The sequence below is a fragment of the Stegodyphus dumicola genome, chromosome 1, assembly GCF_044657685.1.
Source record: "Stegodyphus dumicola isolate Sdum_Otavi_A_Nest chromosome 1, ASM4465768v1".
Taxonomy (NCBI): domain Eukaryota; kingdom Metazoa; phylum Arthropoda; class Arachnida; order Araneae; family Eresidae; genus Stegodyphus; species Stegodyphus dumicola.
In genome coordinates, this window is record NC_140768.1 from 274,499,021 (window position 1) to 274,518,449 (window position 19,429).

At 32.0% G+C, this 19,429-nt stretch overlaps 1 protein-coding gene across 1 annotated transcript in view; it reads left to right on the forward strand.

Annotated features, from left to right (window-relative positions):
- Window positions 1–18,398, forward strand: part of LOC118198581 (degenerin mec-4-like) — a 56,827-nt gene extending 38,429 nt beyond the window's left edge. The window contains exons 7-12 of the mRNA XM_085811951.1: window positions 899–998; window positions 6,698–6,761; window positions 6,817–6,868; window positions 12,573–12,601; window positions 12,721–12,793; window positions 18,074–18,398. Coding sequence (XP_085668077.1) covers window positions 899–998; window positions 6,698–6,761; window positions 6,817–6,868; window positions 12,573–12,601; window positions 12,721–12,793; window positions 18,074–18,286 — 531 coding nt within the window. The 3' untranslated portion in view covers window positions 18,287–18,398. The remainder of the gene's footprint in view (window positions 1–898; window positions 999–6,697; window positions 6,762–6,816; window positions 6,869–12,572; window positions 12,602–12,720; window positions 12,794–18,073) is intronic.
- Window positions 18,399–19,429: the final 1,031 nt, after the last annotated feature.

Here is a 19,429-nt window from a genome sequence, read left to right on the forward strand (position 1 = left end):
TCTATATTTTTGTAGTTCAACAGTTTAGAATTTTATAAAACAAATTCATAATCAAAATCGCGCTGTTGTTAGTTATCGAAAAATAACCAAGATGTGATTTTTGCGTAAATGTCACTAAACTATACAAATTGCTATTATCCATCACACTATGAATGTTTCTTTCATGCGAAAGTGTCCCTTTTTCGATGTGTATGGAACTGTCGTGTGTCGAAATACTATCAGAACCGTGTCAAGCGAGCTTCTGAATGTAAACAAAGAACACCCCATCTGGTGACCCAAAGCTTCAAAGTAGTGCTTCACTTCTAGTGCGGACTGGCCCCTCCTTCCTTTCCTACCTCTATGGTTAGCTCTTATTTCTTATTTTTGAGTTCAAGTCCGAGAGGAGGCTTTGTCGTAAGCGCGAAGAAAGGGGCCGACTGTTCATCTTATTTTGACTGAAATAAAGGGTAATTAACCCTTCTTGAGTTTACAATTTTAGTTCTTTGAACTAAGCGATGATTCGCTGAAAGTTCACTAGGTTCCTCGACATTTAATCTAGCAGAATCAAAGTGAGGAACTCTACATCCTTATCCATAAGAACATTGTAAAACGTCACGCAGTGATTATAACTTGAAATACGTTTTATAAACTAATTTCAGCCATTTTCTCTTGTTGGCAAAAACAGTTAGGTAAAAAAGACCTTCATCGAAGCAGGTATCTGTTGCGCGATATCAAGTTTACAAGGCTTATCTTCACATTAGACCAAAGAGACGCTTAAGGAAAACCAAGTTGCCCGAAATGTCGATTTAAAACGACATAAAAGTTAATGAAAGTTCCAATGTTTTTAGGTTAAACTGGAAGAATGATGTTTAAAAATCATTTGCTTTAATGTCTAATATTTAGTTTCTTTTAAATATAGATGTGTAAAGTGAAATGCAAGCTGGACAAATCACTGTACCTGTATGGCTGTGCGGATCCTTTTATAGACTACCCCCATAATGAAACCATCTGTGATCATGGTGAGAACTTCATTTGAAGGAAGTTTACGTAATTCCATTCTATTAAAAAAGTGTTCGATCAAGGTGTTCAAGGAGTTGAATATGTTTCAGAAAGCACAAAATGTTATTTATCAAGTCAATGACGTAAATGAAAAGCTCTTTAAACAAGACAAGATCTGTAGCACATTAGTACCACTTTATTAATGGATAATATTTTCCAAGATATATCACTTTTAAATTAAAACGTGAATGAAAACGAACGTTGAACATGATGATGTGACATTAATATAATATGTATTACATGGTGATTAAAGAATATCCGGCTGAAATATAAGAACTAGTAGAGGGGACCGAAATAAGCAGATTTTATAACAGAATATGCGTGTGTCAAATTGACACGTTGTTGAGCGACAGGTAATAAATAGTACTCTGCTGCGGTAAATCGAGCCACCGAGCGGCTTTTGAGCGTTATGTATGGCTATACGAATCTGAAGTTCGCCGGCATAGACCTTTATTCATGGAGTTTCGACTAAAATGGAGCAGTCACTCAAAGAAAGTACAAAGAACGATTCCTAAATATCTTCTTTAAATAGTTTATAGAACCTCGTATTTTTAGGGAGCGTAAACTAACAGGTTCTCAGAAGATTGTATGAAAAATTATCCCCAGGACTTTACAACAACAGAAAGGTCAGAGGATGGATGTAAAGGACCCTTTATTCAATCACATATATTTGAACAGATGGCCACACTTGCTCTTACGTAAAGCCAACACTTCTGGCTTAACTCAAACGGGTAAAGTTGAACTTCAAAAAAATGTAATTAAAGTAGTCTAATGGCTCGCAGAATAATTTAAACGTGCAGGAAGGCTCTGACTCGTAGAAGTCGGCGGAAACAAGTAGAAGGCTAGAAGCACTCAGCGCCTCACAATCAAATCGCTCGTAGTTCAGAATAGTAACGTGGTCTTCAAACAGGCATAATACGCTCTAAAAAATCACCTTTCGAAACCTTCGCTTAATTAGTACTTCTTTCTACCTTAATCTGAATAATCGCGCGTTATCTGATTAGCATTCTGGCTGGAGAGCGTGGGTGAAAAATGAGAATAAAAGGAAAGTTGCTTTAACTAAAATTTAACTGTTAGTGAAAATAAAGAAATAAATCCTCACAAGCTCTTCAGTTTAAGGCGCATTTCTTTAGATAAAATGCATATCGGCGTTCTCCGCGTTCGTGCAGCGATGTATTCCTCTAGAAATCCACACAAGGAATGGCAGTTTAAAACAGTAGAAAGTTGTAACTTACAACTCAAGAATACTCTATACACTCAACGCGCTATTTCGGGGCATGCATTCCATTACAAAATCTAGTTATTTCGCTCCGCTCTAACAGCCTGCATATTTTTGTCAGACATTTTTAATCACCCTGTAACACAGCAAAAGCGATAATTTTAGCATAACACATTAGAAACTCAAAATAAAGTAATAAAATCAAATAATTAAGCGTATTGTAAACTCCAGTGTAAGTTTAGACCAAACAATTTAACAATTCGTCATATTTTCAAAGGATATCTTATCATTTTTCTTTTTATTTTAAGAAAAGTAAGTAACGGGTTAATCGAATATTTGACAGATTAGATGAATGTCCTTTCGAAAAATGAAATAATCTTGTTGAACCCATGGTGCAAAGACTTGATTCGACCGCTTAGTTCTTAGAAAATATATACTGAATAGGAATCGCTCATCTGAACACATATTTAAAACTGTTAACATTAAGACTTTTTAAAAATTTTAAATATGATATCCGACTTTAAGAAATCAGAAATTTGGAATGTATTAAAAACTGGCATTAAAAAAGCAAAAATCTAAATTTTTATAAAATTTTTTTTTAGAATTTCTAAAAAATTGAACGAAATTTCGTCTGAATATCAACTGTGTAAACCAGTTATAAAAAATTTTTATATGCTGGTTTCTGTATTTACTAAATTATTCCTCGTCCTAGACTGTAGAAAAAGTAGAAACTCTGTTGATAAAACGTTAATATAAACTGTCATCGCAGCTTTGTAAAGTATTTACTGGAAGAGAAGGCTTCTCATACCATAATTTTCATTTGAAATTTGAGATGACATATTATTAATTTAAGCCACATGTCTTACAATTTAGCTTTCCCTTTACATTTCTGAATGTTGGACCCTCTTAATAATATTGGACTCTCTTCAAGTTGTACTTTCTTAATAACAACGTAATTAACTATCAATAAACAAAAACATCCATTTAATGCATTATGTTTTTTCATAGCTTCTAATTAATTTATAGCGTACTGCTGCCAGTTTAGTTCAGTGAACTTCTTAAGGCTGGATTTGTTACAGTCCTTCGAGGAATTCTCGATTATTGACTTAAATAACGAAATTTGAATAGCCAAAAGCAGAAAAATGACAGACATCCGAAAGATTTAAAGGCGAACATATAACTCAAATTTAGCATCAAAGCAAGACGTGAAATATTCGCTGCAGTGGTCTGCTTCCCGTATTCCTCTTATTAATGATTTAAAAAAAGATGAAGTTACAGAGAACGAACGACACTCATCATTTTTGAGGAAATGGAGTTTATTTAATTTCTTTATTAGTAGTTGCAAGGATGGGGTCAAATACATCAGAATATAGAAATGTTGTGCGTATGTTGAGGAGATTTGAAAACCACTTTTTAGAAGAATTCGTTTCCACTTTCTGAGTTTAGGAGATGCTTTCTGAAAATTGCTGTTGCGAATACGTTCAGTTAATCCAAATTTCTAACACTGGAATTTATTTGCATAATTATTCATCATACTATAATTAATCTCTGTGAACTGATAAATATTTAAAGCATGCTTCTAATTATAAATTTAAATTATTGTTTAAGGTTATTTATGGTTAAAGTTATGGTTGACGTTATTTAGGAAATAATATATTTTATCGGAAAATGTTATCAAAGTAGGGATGCTAGGCACTAATTATTTTAGCTAGAATTAAAAAATGTTATTATTTAAATTTGTTATAGATTTTAATCATAATTTCTTTAATTGGCTCAGAATTCAAAATACATTACATATCGTGTATAACGTAAAGTACAATTTTACTGCGCTTCATAATTTCCTATGTAAGTTTTACAGAAATAGAATTTTAAGGGAAGCGTGGAACAGGCAAGGTTACAAACAAGATAAAATGTCTTGTTTCAAGAAGTCATTTTACTGCTTTATGTGTTGAAATGACGAGAACAGAGGAACATTCAATATTTATTTCGTTTAAATCCTCTTCCAATATATGTTATAGTTTTTTTAAATAAACATATCTGTTTGAAACTAAGACGAATATTATTAACCAACCAAAACATTAAAATCATGTAAATATGATGTACTTTCTCCACTTGCCGCCGATATTATTAATCGACAAAGAATAAACTCAGAGAGACTGTTTATGTCAATAAACTGGTAAGTAGGTTGCAACGAGCAAGTGAGTGTGAGCTGTGAGAGTTTGTTTTACAAGGATAATAGCACGGCATCCAAACGAAAATATGTTATTCCACCGCATTCCTACCCAATTGAGATAATGTATTTAGGAGAAAGCAAACCCTTGGACAAATCTTATTTATGAGCATATGCTGTTACAGCAGATGGGATTCGTCGGACCATGGAATGTCCTTCAGTTTTATAATGATCTCATGCTGAATTGTAAGCGCTTGGGATGCTGTTGTTAGAGCCTATGAGCTACAGAGGCACATATTGAAGACCGTTCGACGAACTTTATATTTAAGCATATTGAGCCTATTATCGTTATTGAAATTAAGAATAGTTTAAAAGACACGAAATCAAAGATGATAGTTTGCGCTGACCTGTGGAATCAACAAGGAAAAAGGCAACCAGGATTTTGGCAAAGGTTTTAAAGGTAAGCCGTTTCGAAACATTTTTCGACGTATACAAATTACTGCACTGCAAGAACAGTTATTTCAGAGTTCTACTTTCACAGCTTTGCTCTGATTAGTGCTATTACCAAAAGCATCTTGGCATAACTATCCTTTTATTTTCGTTTTATCAAAAATCATACGAAGGTTTTTCTGATGTTGAACACTAGTTTCTGCTCTAAAATACTTTTAAATGTATAACAGAATTCAAGCATGACGTCCATAGCTCTAATTATAATTAAGTTATAATGACAAAACACATCACATTCAGAGGTAGACTATAGGGTATTTTCTCTCCCCTTTCTGCATGTCTTTGTGGTGTAACAGTAGCACACTCGGCGCGTATTTCGAGAGGTCCAGGTTCGAGTTCCGACGAGGGCAGTGCTCATTTTTCGTGTTTCCTACTTCAAAAATCTTAATGATTCTACAAGACCTTTTCGAAAAAACTTACTTTTGGTATCTCTTGACGAGTTCTTCAGTGATCATCCGGAACTTGTTTCTTTGGAATGTTTTTCATTTCAACCACCGTTAAGGAGTTATTACATCTAACGACGCTAAAGGCTTGAAGAAACGTGTCCGATAAAAATGCTTGTCTGTTTTCTGATAAAAATGATGTCTACCTCTGGAGCGTTCCTAAGCGGAACATGTTTCGTTCAAACTGTGTCTCGCCTGTTTCCTGAACTGTGTCTCGCCTGAAACTGTGTGTGTTGAGGCTGTGTCTCGCCTAGCTGAGCGGGCTTTTTTAAAAATAAACTGAAAATGTTTGATTTGAAGCACTATTCTTCGTACGATCTCTATAAAGACCTGGGTTTCGCATAAGTAACCAATCAGATATCCCCAAAATAAAAATTCTGAGAAACCTTTCTTTCGACGCACTGTTGAGGGAGCTCGTAGACGAGATACCGCTTTTATGTCTTCAATTTTTATAATTGGAAAACCAAACATTAAGCCGCCGTTACAGTCATCTAAACATATTTAGTGTAGTCGCTGACATTAAAGACGGGGAGGAATGGATGATAAATTAAATTAGCGAACAAAACACAGCTAATCGATTACCCGTAAAATTAACTGCATGTATTTACAGAAATTTGATATAGTTTTTCCTCCTGCTAATTAAATTCGCAGTTCTATACATAATGACTCCATTCCGGATATGAACTACTAGGGTGTATACAATATTTCTTGCGAACGTCTCTAGATATACTTTGGTCAAACTAAGAGAGCTTTGAAATTTAAGACATACGTTAAGAAGAAAAACTACAAAAATTCTTTATTGTCCCAAACTGCTGATTAAAAATTATTCAGAAAATATCCTTCGCTAGAAAATTAGTTTTCTAGATGCGTTTCTCAATCATAAAACTCAGTCATAAGAACATCTCAGTTCTAGTTAAAGATCCCAATTCTAACCCGCCGTTACCTTCTGTTTTGAAAGAAATTATGTCATAGTTGTTTTTCCTTTTCATCAACAGATGGCTCCAATGGCTTTGTTTCCTTTTCTGTAGATGGAACTTTCTCAAAAATTTTGTCTATTATTATCAGAAACAATAGACAAATAAATGCACGTCATTTTCATAATAACATCATCACAATGCAAGTCATTTTTCACTTCCGCATCTGCTCTAATTAACATTCAGAACTAGTCCTGAAAATTTACAAAACGTTGCGCTGTTGTTGCTATAGTATGTTTGGCAGTAAAAATGAATTTCAAAAATCACGGGGAAGGAGAAAATAATTGTGTTCCTTTTTGCATTAACTGTTAAGTTTTCTTTCTTTTGTTCTTTTCTTATTTTACAGAAATACCAAACTTTCATGCATCAGCAAGATCAGAATGCGCTGAGAAATGCTCGATGTCTTGCAGGTAAGTTAATTATTGCGTTGTATTTTGTAAGTTTCCTCCTTTTTCCTTCTCCTAGCATTGCAAGATACGAGTTTCAGGTGCAGGAAGCTAAAAGTGAAGGAGACAGAGTAAGATTTCTTTAACAGCTTTATTTGCTTTGCCCTAATCTCTTACTCATTTGTGATAACTGCATTTTCCAATTCCATATATTAGGAATTCCGATTATCCTGATTGCGTTTTCAGGCCAAATAAAATTAGCTTGTTATTTATTTAATTATGTGGGGTTTTTTTTGGCTAGTTTAAATACAAGGAAAATAGGACATCATATTTTTGCATGTTATTATTTGCTTCAAATGTCAGACATTAACCCTGGTTTTTTCAAACAGATGGTGACTGAAGATAAAATTTGATCCTTTGTTTATGATCTTTGCTCATAGCAAAACGGTAATCATTTACTTGTATTAGAGACATGGCTCTTTTGAAACATTTTCGGCTGCACCTTGAAAAAGCCTTGAGAATTTTCAACTACTTATTATATTGCATTTTGGTATTTTATGTGATTGTTTTGACTGCTTAACTGCATCTTTAGTTTCAACAGTTACCTCGTACAATTCATTGTGCATTTTCATAGTAGAAGACGTCATTTCGATAGATCACTGGGATTTTCTTTTGTTTCGTATGTACCTTTCGTCCATATTTTCTAGTTATCGTTTTAAAAACTGATTTAAAATTTTAGAACTAAAAATGAATAAAGAACATCCTAAAAATACTAACAGCAAGAATATTTCTTTAACGTTAGAAAAAAAAAAAAAAAAAAAAAAACTTACATTAACCGAAATTTTTGAACATGTCGAATCGACAGTGAAGCTAGTCGAAGAATATAGAGCTGGCTCGTAAACGATTCTTGATATTGTTAAACAAAAAAAAAGTTACAAGCATTCCCAACACAATGTGACAATGCGACATGTCTTTATAAGGAAACAGAACGGATCTCTCAACACATGGAAACTTATATTCTTAGTTTCAGGTATGTTGAAACATAGCTTTACTAGAACCAAGCAGAAAGAGTGCCTATCAGCGGTCAAATGTGCACGGAGAAATGAAAATTAGGATTAGAAGGCTGCTTTTAAGGCCTCATCAGGATAACTTTCAAGATTTAAGCAACGATATGATATTCGAGAAATCACCATAAAAGAATAACGTCTCCGTGGTTGTGTTGAATCTGCTCATAAACTCTGCATCGATTTTCAGGATTAAAACAAAAAAAATTGCAATCTAGACATATTTATAATGTAGATGTCGCCTATATTGGAAGAGTTTTCCAGCGAAAACGTTTGCTTCATCAAAAGAAATGTCCAAGCGCAAGCAGTCATGTGTTGCGCAAATGGAACAGGAACACATAAAATGAAACTTATAATGGTTGAAAAAGCAAAGAAGTCTAGATGATTATTTAAGGGGACCGAAATGAAAAATCTCTCTGTACATGATTGCAACTAAAAGGCGCATGGATGAATTGAGAGATATGCGAAGATTGGTTCAGGACCAAATGAATTCCTGAAATGGGGATTTTTTTAAAAATAAAGGTTTACCAAACAAAACGAAAAGAAACAAACAAACAAAAACAGCATTGTTATTAGATAATGTCCCGTCTCACCGGCTCATTTTAAAGAAACCATTTTTAAACCAATAGACAGTCTGATGATCGCTAGAGTTTTGCTGAAAAATGTTATCAATTTAATTCAGCCGATAGACCAAGATGTAATATATACCATCAGCTAAACGACTTTACCATTCTAGTCTTCCGATAACTCTTGCTGGGGAAGATTATGATTGAATGAAGTTCTGGAAAAAGTTGACTATATTATATGGAGTAGCAAAAGCTTGACAGAAAGTAGAACCCATACAACTGTTTTAATCATGCAGAAAAACTATACCTAATATAGATATCGGAAATTTGTCCAAGTCGAAGTAATAACTGAACTTATATGCCAAGAAATTTAGGGGATAAATGTGAATAATAAACTTATTGACTGCAAACATGCCACACAATTTCATCTAAATTAATTAAATTTCTTCGAAAATATACATTGCACTGATTTATTACTTAGTTCATTTGGCTTCGGGAGGGAGGACAATAATTGGAGTTCTACTTGTTTTCTTTGCCTACCAGTTTTCTGTGTTAAATTCGTTTCTTTTCTTGACCCATCTTAGTGTAGGCTTACAAAATTTATACAGTAAAAGATAATAAAAATATTTTATTACCTTTTATATGCACAGTAATACTGGAGAAATATGTAGAATATTGTACTGAAAATATATGCACAGACAATATTGTAGTAATATGTAACAATATGTAAAATACAAGGTAATAATATAAAAAATACGAAATACGCAACATAAATATCAAAAAGGCAAAATATGCGGTATGAATGTAAAAAATAAAAATAACTGACTTTTATTTTATTGGTAAGCTTCTGCTCAAAAGCTGTTCAATAGGAAAACGAAAACGTTTCGTTAAAAATCGCCTGTGGTTTCAGTGTCGCGTCAGATTTGTAAGAAAGTGACTAAGAGCTCTCAGTAACTGGAGTTACCATTCTTGTGACATGGGGAAAACAGTCCGATGAAATGGCAGTGCCCTTGCAATAATGTGCTAAGAGCAACGAATAATTATGTAATGTAATGTCTGAGAATTCTGTAAAGCAAAGGATTCAGACTTATACAGGTTCATCGTCAGATGAAAATTCAGCATGGTAATAGATTTTAAGTGGTACATAAGTATGAGATAATAAAGAACGGCATCAGTGGTGAAAAATTTTTCACCTGGTTCAGTAGCCATTGGAAACAAAACTGATGCCATACAGAACATATTATTATAAAATCAGCATATCACAATAAGAAATATGTTATCAGTATTCGATATTAGTATGTTGGATTATATCTTTCATAAAGAGCTGAATTTCTGCAAGGTGTGTGCTAGATGGACACCCAAGGTTTGGGAACCGAAACGGAAGTGTCAGTTTTTGATAAGAACTTTTTCATTGGTATGAGGATGATGAGGAAGCATTTCTGAAACCATGAGCCTTATAAGAGATAGGCTAACCCAGTGGGCGGGGCGCGCGTCACCGACATGTCCGTAAGAAAGAGTAGGGACGATGTGGTTTACTTTAACACTGAAACCTATTGCGTCAAAATAAAGTAAAATTAAATAAATAAATAAGGTAAAATTAAACAAGATCTGATAATTTAAAAAAATAAATTAATGAACATTTTCAGGCAGTGATTTTCAAAACTATAATAACATTACAAAACGATCATTTATTTGATTATATCCTCATTAAATTATTAACATTAAAGTGGATTATTTATTTTAGTAATTTATTGGAGCATAAAATTTTCTGAGTGTAATGAAGGAAAATAAAAGATAAAATAAAATCTAGAACCACTCAGATTTTATATTGCGCCCAAAAGGAACCTTTTCTTAACGTTTTGTGTGTTACCTATATTTGTTGAATATCATGTTCTTCGCCCGTAAACCACATACATTTAAAAACAGTATATCTTTAGAATTTCCGCATTGGAGATAAAAATGTTATTTTCCATACAGTGTTACGATTGCTCGCTTTGAACTCGTTGAGTTTGTTAATTAAAAATTCGTTAAAGTTTTACAAAATATGAAATAGATTAAAACAAATTCGAAATTCGGCCGTCCAGATGCCCATGTTCGGGTGGAGGATTACATTATTCAGAATTTGATGGCTCTAGATACCGTCGTTTTTGTCACAGTGCGAGAAACATACACGTATTTATGCAGATTCTTCATTATTTAATTTCTTTAAATATAATACAGGGCGATAATATTGGTAACAAAAATTTGCAAGGAAACACGGACATTTATAGTGAAACAGCGCAAAATGCCGCTTTGAGCTGATAAATTAAATTAAGAGTAAATAAAAAAAATCTTATGCAGAACTAAAAATACATTAAAAAAATAATCACTATAAAATACAAGCAAAATTAATCATTACAGTTAAATACAATTTTAATATTAGAATTAAATGTATAAAAATTAAGATGTCAAAAGTGTTTATCACTATGATGTATTATGAAATATAATTGAAATAAAATTCCTTTATAGGAATTGTGTTGTAATACTCATCTATAATTTTAAAAAAGCAGCACAATTTAGAATTTAAAAAAAAACTTTCAAAAATTCGTTTTTAAATATTTTAGTATTTTTTACTTATTTACAAAAATGAAAAGCATAAAAATTGCAATATAAAATTGCTTGTTTTAAATTTTCTATTATTTCCGATTTAAAATATTATTTTCTAAAAGAAGTAGTTACAAATTTCTTTACAGCATAGGAAAAGCTAAAAAAATATCCGGCCCTGAAAGCCTGCAATAGCTTTATAATTATTTGGAACGTTAATTATGCTTGATATATATGCTAAATTGTTAAAAATCAATCTCAGTTTCAAAAATAAAAATATGTAGAAATTCTAATTTGTGAAATGAGGCGCTACATTAAGCTTTTTCTTGACGCTGCAATAGGCAACCACTGTTAAATTTCTTCAAGTCGTTCCTACTCCTCCGAATGTGATCAAGGTGACAGCCGGCAACGCCTCAGACGTTTGGGTTAATCTACTTCGTATATGGTTCATGTCGAATATTGAATGACGTAATCCTATTGCGAATATGGGCAGGTGGAAGCCCAAATTTGAAATTTGGAAGTTGTTTTATTATCGATTCCATATTTTGTAAAACTTTAACGAATTTTTCATTAACAAACTGAAGGATTTCAAAGCGAGCAATGGCAACGTTTGTACAGAGAAAAACATTTTTATCTCCAGCGCGCGAGGCTCTATATCGGGAATTCTAAAGTTATGCTCAATTTAAAACTATTTTGCGCTATTGCTCTTGAACTGAATTTATGGTTTAAGTGCGAAGAACGTGATATTTAATAAATAAAAGTAACAGACAAAATATTAAAAAAACGCCCCTTTCGACGTAATTTAAAATCTGAAATCTTTCAGAATTTTATTTTTTTACAACATTTTTACAAATTTTTTTATTTATTTATTTTATTTATCTATTTAATTTTTACAATGATTCGAATTATTGATTTTTAACATATAAATAGTGTCACTGCTGTCACCTCAGGGAACGCGTCAGACGAGGGAGAAAACCCATTTGGATTGGTCTATTTCTTATAAGGTCCATGTCTGAAACCTGTAACCACTAATATGCGAGCTGGGCATACTTCTGTGTGGAAAGAAGTTTCTGAATGAAGATGTAGTTCGGCCAACATGAGATCTGCAAATGCATTAGAAAAATTCACTTCCCGTGGTATTTGCGTGCTGGTCAATGACTAGTGCAAGTTTATTAAATTAGACAGGAACTATGTTGAATATTATGTTATGATTATTTTCAAAGACGGCAATAAATGTTCAAAAAAGAAAGAAAAAATCACGTTTCCAACCAATTCGTGTCAAATTTACCCTCTCATAGTATGCAGATTATTTGTACATTATGTGCATTTTAAAATTAAATAGTTCTTTCAAAGCCAGAAAAATGGAAACAAACAAAGTGTGTGCAGCGGAACAATAAATTAAATTCAAAATCAAATCATATTAAGAAATTTAAGCACTTTGAATTCTACCCAAAGGTAAAATTTCAATGTAGGAGTTCTTAAATATGATACAGAAAATTATAAAATATGAATGTAAGTCAAACTGTTCGAAAATCTCGTACACAGACTTAATAAGAGAAATTAATAGCATTTCACGCAAAGTAGTCTTTATTAAAAACTAATTTTCTGATTTTTTTTTCCAGAATTCCTGTAGAACCGCGACTGACTTGACGTAAGTTTTAGAGTTTTCAAATGTAACTTATGAAATCTGTTAACGCAAAAAATATTAATTTAGATTAAATATATGTATGCAACATACATTAAATCACATTATTAATTCTTTATTTTCAGATGTGCTACTCTGGTTCAGATTTTCTTAGAAAACATGGATACCACAACATTCGCTTATAAACCTCGCTTTGAGGTAATTTCTTCCAAAATCATTAGGCATTTCCCTGATTATTATTATTTTTAGAACTCGTTTCCCCCTCAAAATTAATTTTTTTCGTATTTATTGCAAAGATTGAATTAGACAGATATCAAATTAATTGGATGCTGAAATAACGGCGTGGCTGAAATGTGTTCGATTTACTGCGCTTTTGAAAGGTTAACGACTGTTATCTCTGGCAACGCCTTTTATGGAAGAATAAGCATCTGGTCTCAGGAAGGGGTTGTACCTCTACTTATGCGTGTATCTATGCCTCCAATTCTCTGAGAGCTTCCCTAAATCTTTCAACACATAGTAGCTTTCATGCGTTAAGTCTATTTGGAAGTAATAGAAAGACGTAACTTGCGTCAGAGTGACGTCAATAACCATAAAAAGCTAATCGTAGTATCTTTCTATTTCAGTTAAAAAGAGGTTAAAAAAGGGTGAACGAGTGCCGCAAATAAAGCGAGGCAGTTGAGAGTTTTTTTTTTTTTTTTCTTTTTGTGCAACGCATGATCGGTGTTTGTAGAAATTATGCGTGGGGAATTTATTTTATGCGTTGAACTACTTAAATAATTTTATCCGCGGGGCAAAATTTTATTGCTATTACTCTGAAACGGTAGCTGTGAGGTGACGGCGCCCCATTAATGTTTAATTAAATTGAGGAGTAACACTTTTTCTTTTATTATTATGATTTTTTTTTTCCTTTGAGTTTTCACGTTAAATGCAATTTGTAGAAATATGTTTCATTGTGTTTTAAAATTAATGTTTGGAAAATCGTAGCCATTGTTAGCCTCGACTTGCTCGACGTGCTTGTTCTTCATAAATATGTCAGAACTTCGAACCTTAACTTTTGAATTGCTTTTCGAATATTGACTTATATATTGACTTATATTTTTTTGTTCGAATATTGACTTATATTTTTTTGTTACTTATTTGTATACATCTTTCCTTTTAAGAAGCCGCAGAGAAAAAAATTTGCGGCTAGTAAGTCTGGAGATCGCGTCAGTTAAAATTCAAGCATTGGGAAGAAATATGTTAAAAGTCAAAACGTTTCCTTGTTGCTGAAAATGTAAAGGAGCGAAAGGCGTGTTTCCGTCATTAAAAAAGTTGCGGTATATTTGTTGCGTCAAAGTATTAGAATGTTGATTTTCAGAGTAAGATTGAACAATCTTCAACTTATTTATGGTGGTGAACCTTTATATCCTGAAGTTCACAAATAGTGCTTATGTAGTCTTAAAACGCAAAAGAAAAAAAAAGACATTTTTCATTGTATAAATCAGGGTTTCTTAAACTGTGGGTCGCCATAAATTTTAGCAGTTTTGATATTTCTTTAACTTATTATAATAATTTTACAATTACCAAATATTTTTACACAATGCATCTGAAAATAGATAAAGATAAGACAATACAGACATAGGAAAAAACGAAAACGTTTCGACGCATTCTTTTTATAATATAAACGTTCATTTTCCTTGCTTTGCGCGTGACGCTGTCATTTCGTCTGTTATTTATTAAAAATTTTCACATTGTTCTGTGTCTTAAAATTAGAAATTAAACTTAATGACCTAAAACTGCAATAATATATTACAGTACAAGTGAAAAAAATTGACAGTTTCATTCACGCGTGTGTCGGATTTGCGCAATACTTATGGGGTCCCACAAAATTTTTGTAAATATTATGGGGTCCTGGAGGTCGTGAAAAAAATTTCAGTGACATAAAGGGGGTAGCGACTGCAAAAAATTAAGAAACCCTGGTATAAATCATAACTGTAATTATACACCGTCCCATACATGTATTATACAATGAAAGTCATTAATCAAAGTAATGTAATGATAATGTAAAGTAATGAATGGGAGTAAAGTAATGTAATGTACGATGTAATGAAAGTAATGTATGATGATGTAAATGAATAAATGAAAGTAAAGTAATGTAATGTATGGTAGGTAAATGAATAAATGAAAGCAAAGTAATGTATGATGTCATGGAAGTAATTTCATGTATGAAAGATTTTAGAATCTACCTAAATTAAATTTTCTTTGTTGGTTCTTGAACTGTGGAGTGGCTATTCACCAAATTAAACTCTATCAATGACATGATGTATGAAGGGTTAAAAGATACTTTTATTCACCTCAAGAAGGGATTTACAGACGTCATTCCTGGTGCGAACAAACTTAGTTAGTATTTATGGCTGCAACTCAAAATAGAAATACGAAATTAAAACGAAGTCTACGTTACATATACAGCCGATGCCGCATATACATAGTTAACGGGAGCTGACTCTTAGCTCTACTACCGAAGTACACAAACTGGCAATTAATATGCACGACTATAAAATAGCAAGCTTAAATCAGCGAAACAACGTTGCCGAACGGCAGAACACGCTCTACCTGAAGTAACTCATACACCAGCTTAAATAATATCTTTCTAACCTACTTTGCATAACATGCGAAACTGAAACATCTTTCTGGTAGGAAATGGAAATAAGGGAAGATAGAAAAAATAAGTAACTGAACAAAAACTGGTTAGTTTAAAACTAAAATGCTTCTTTACAAAGTAACTAATAAACAGGATTCTTCGGTATGAAAACTAAAGCCTTATTCATATTTTGTTGAAATAATTATTATTTTTAAGAAATAATAACCATAAGATAATTTATATGTTTATAAATAGCACTTTTAAATTTATTGTTTACACTTTTGCTTTCCGTTGTAGAAAACTGAAGTTTCATATTATTAGGGTAATTATGTAACTTCTTTTAAATTATATTTGCGATAGATGGCGTTTTCTTTTACAAATTTTATAAACCAAATTTGAATACATTCCTACTCTGTAGTTCTGATTCAAAATGCAACATTTGAACTAAAATCGACAAAAAATTAAAATAAAAAGAAATTATAATGTACCTTTTTTCTATGTCCTGATTTCGCATTTTGGTCCAGGCAGATTAATAACCTTAAAAATCTCTTAAACCAGCCTTTATAGCTCTTTAATGGAGTGAGTGTATTGTCAAATACTCATTTCATGCTTCGAGATTTAGGATACTTACGATTTATTAATAATTAAATTTCGGAAATAATATGTTTCGTTTCGTTAATACAGCTATTTTTGAATTATGTATGATATTTTGATAACCGTCAAATTTTAAACTCTATTTAAAACTGATTTCAAATGAAAAATGTCGTTACATTTCCATGAACTATTTAATACCACATGAATACAATTTAATATTAGACAGATTTGGTTTGTTATCGTTAGAAACAAATTAGTTTCTCTCCTGAATAAACGTCATCGTGTGTTCCTCTGCGCAAAGTCTTTTCATTTAAAATCAGACCAATCAAATACCATAGATGAAGTTTACCAATAATTGAAACTCATGCTCTGTTTATAATTATTACATCTGTGTATACATATTCGCTAGAATATAAGGCCACAGGGTCTCACTTAAAAGGAGATTTTCAAAAGTAGATTAACCTTGCAAGTGAAGTAGAATATTTAAAAAAACATATTAATGTAATTTTACACTTGGCGATGAAATTTTACATTATAAAATTTATTAGATTAGGTTTTGAAATAACATTTCTAATACTTTGGGAGCAAATTCCTCTGATGACCTTTAGAAAATTTCTCTCCGTATAATCTACTTATTAAAAATTCCATTGCGAGGCAAATTACAGAATTCTCTTTCCCAAAAGCTTCGAGTAAAATTAACGCTCGTTATGACATGATGCTGACCTGTAAGCCTTTCTGGCTTAAAGCGAGAAATAATAAATAATCCCCCTCATCCCAAACAGAAAGTGTAAGTAATAAGTAGTGTTGAAAGAGCTATTCCTGATCTTTCTTGATAACAGAGTTTCTGCTCTGCTTTGAAATAATTGGGTGATAGAAATTTTATTCTCCCTTTTGGGATAATGATATATCTCTAAGAACTGCCGTGAATCATTCGAAAATAATTTGTTACATTTTAGTAAATATTTCTATGCTGTATTTGACCATATGCCGTTATGTAGTATTTGCCTGACAAAAATATGGGTTTTCTTTGAAGGAGATGTTGTCTAAAGAAGAAAACTTTAATCTATGTATGTATCGTATTCACACGAAGAAAAGAATGATTTATTTTGAAAGAGATACAGCGAAAGTCCGACAATTAGGAAGCCGGCTATTTGGCAAAAATTCGATTATCTGGCACATGCTCGCTAGTGGCAAAAACCGCGGAAATCTTTCGGAAGAAATGTACTTTGTAGTATGGTGGCTCATAACACCACTCTTTTTAGAGTAATACTATAAAATTATAAATAAATGCAGGGATAATTTAATCAAGAGTGTAATAGAGTAACATTTATGAGGGATTATTATACGAGTAGAGTTTTAAAAAAAAACAAAACATGGTTATATAATGCTTTCCCATGGCGCGAACTAAGTAAAGATAAATCAGCTTTACAGTTAAGTATTAATTCAACTTACAGGCGATTTATCGTCTTCCCATTTTAAATTTAGTTTTTTAAAGAATATGAATAAGAGTAGAATCCAAATTAAAGTTTATTTGAACTATGGTTTGCAGTCAAAAATTAAAAATTTAACAAGAATTATCGTTCTTTATGGGATCCGGAAATACAAGTTTAAGCATATACAACAAAAATAGCAATTAATACTATGTGCGAGCTCTAATCATGAATTATAACAAAAGCCAGAAAATTCTCACCAGTAGCGTATATTACTGCCGAGGAAAAAGACGAGAGAAGTAACATTGCTGGTCATTTTGGCAAACACTCTAACCCTAACTCACATGTTTTCATTCTTAAAAGCCACCTAATTTATATTTCTTTTGACGCTAAAGGAAGAAATAGAAGTACGAGTTTTAACATAAAAATAAAGTATTAATTAAAATAATTCATTTGTAAAATAGTTTTATTTTGCTGTTACTCTAGCCAGAAAAATCGCACTTAGAAAATCTGCAGCCAGAAATGCCTAGCCAGGAAATTTACAGTCATTCTAGCAGTAAACAATAAATCGACGCGATTTCTTTTTCTGTTAGTTACTCATAACATTTTATAATGGTTTTACTCCCATATACTTCTGCAAGCTATGCAAAGCAAATGGTTGAATTTTGAGTATTTTTAAAAGCTCAACTGTTGTTTTTAAGGAGGAGGAGAGCTTCCTTTTATAACTTAAAAGTTGATCTTTTTAGTAAAAAACCATTTTACTCCTTTTCAGGAGTAAATCTGATACAATAATTTACCGTTATGTTAATAAATTTTCCTTAATTTCTCATTCAGTCTGTGGGGATTCTGAGCTGGATCGGCGGCTACGTGGGACTATGGCTTGGGATTTCTCTTCTGCACGTTTATGATTTTTTGGAGATGTGCCTGTTTAAACTTTTATTTAAAATGAGAAAAAAATTTCAGAAGAATCACAAAAAGAAAAAATCGAAAAAGACATACTATTTGAACGATACATTATACCAGATTACTACTGCGAGATATATATGAAATCATAAGAACATCAAAGAATCGTTTACGAATGCAAAAGCAAATGTCATGCCATGCTCCACACCATTCATGTATGAACTGAAAAAGTAAATGTAATTGTTTTGAAAATGTCTCCTTTTATTCCTACATTAATATTCACGATGACTCATATACACACACAAACACATACACACACATTAAAAAAAAAAAAAAGGAAATAATGCAACAGACAGGAGAAATTTGAATATAACCTACAATAAACTATTTCTCGTAAGTTAAAAAAAATTCAGAATTTCAACCATATAGCTAATACATTGCACACTGACAGTAAAATGGGTAACTTTTCATCTAATATTTTCTTCTATTAAAATTAGTCAAAAATCAAAATTTCAAAAATGAGTCAATTTTAAATTATCGGCCTTTGTTATACAATATCAAAAGACTTATTTTAAAACAACCTATCCTATTAGGTGACTTATTCATATGATTATATAATGCTTTGAAGTTTGTACTAACATTATCCTGAACTCATCTGTAGTTCAAAATTATTCTAATAAAAGATTTATTTTTCAAATTTCTCTTCTATTTTTATTGATGCAAAAGTACTACTTTCACAATCTCGTATAGTCTCTTTCACAAAATTTGAGTTCATACAGCACCAATAAAGAATTCTAGATATCTAATTAATTGTCGCAATTACAGAAATAGTATCATTCTTAGATGACTTAATCTATCAGCATAGGTATGATAAATATTCAGAAATTCATAAGCATTTGCTGCACCATTATGGGAAAAACTGATAACCTCGTTGCTGTAATTGGCTCGGGGAATACCCAGCACCATATGGGGATGTCCAAAACTTCTGAAAAATAAATTCAATCATAAAAATGAGAGTACCGTCAAGCAAAGCGTCAGATCTGCCCAAGTCTCAAAAATGGTAAAAATTAAAACTATGTGTGAAAATAGTAAATCACTGGAGGACAAAAGACCAATTTCTGCTGCGCATTCTGAGGTAGCTAAGGGATAAAAATATACAGAGATCTACAAATAATCATGTAAAAACTGATGAGAGTAATAAATCTGAATTTATAGTGTGTTTCAAAAGATGTCGGAGTAATTCATAGTGTCTTTGGACACAATAAGCAAACGAGTGAATCCTGCAAT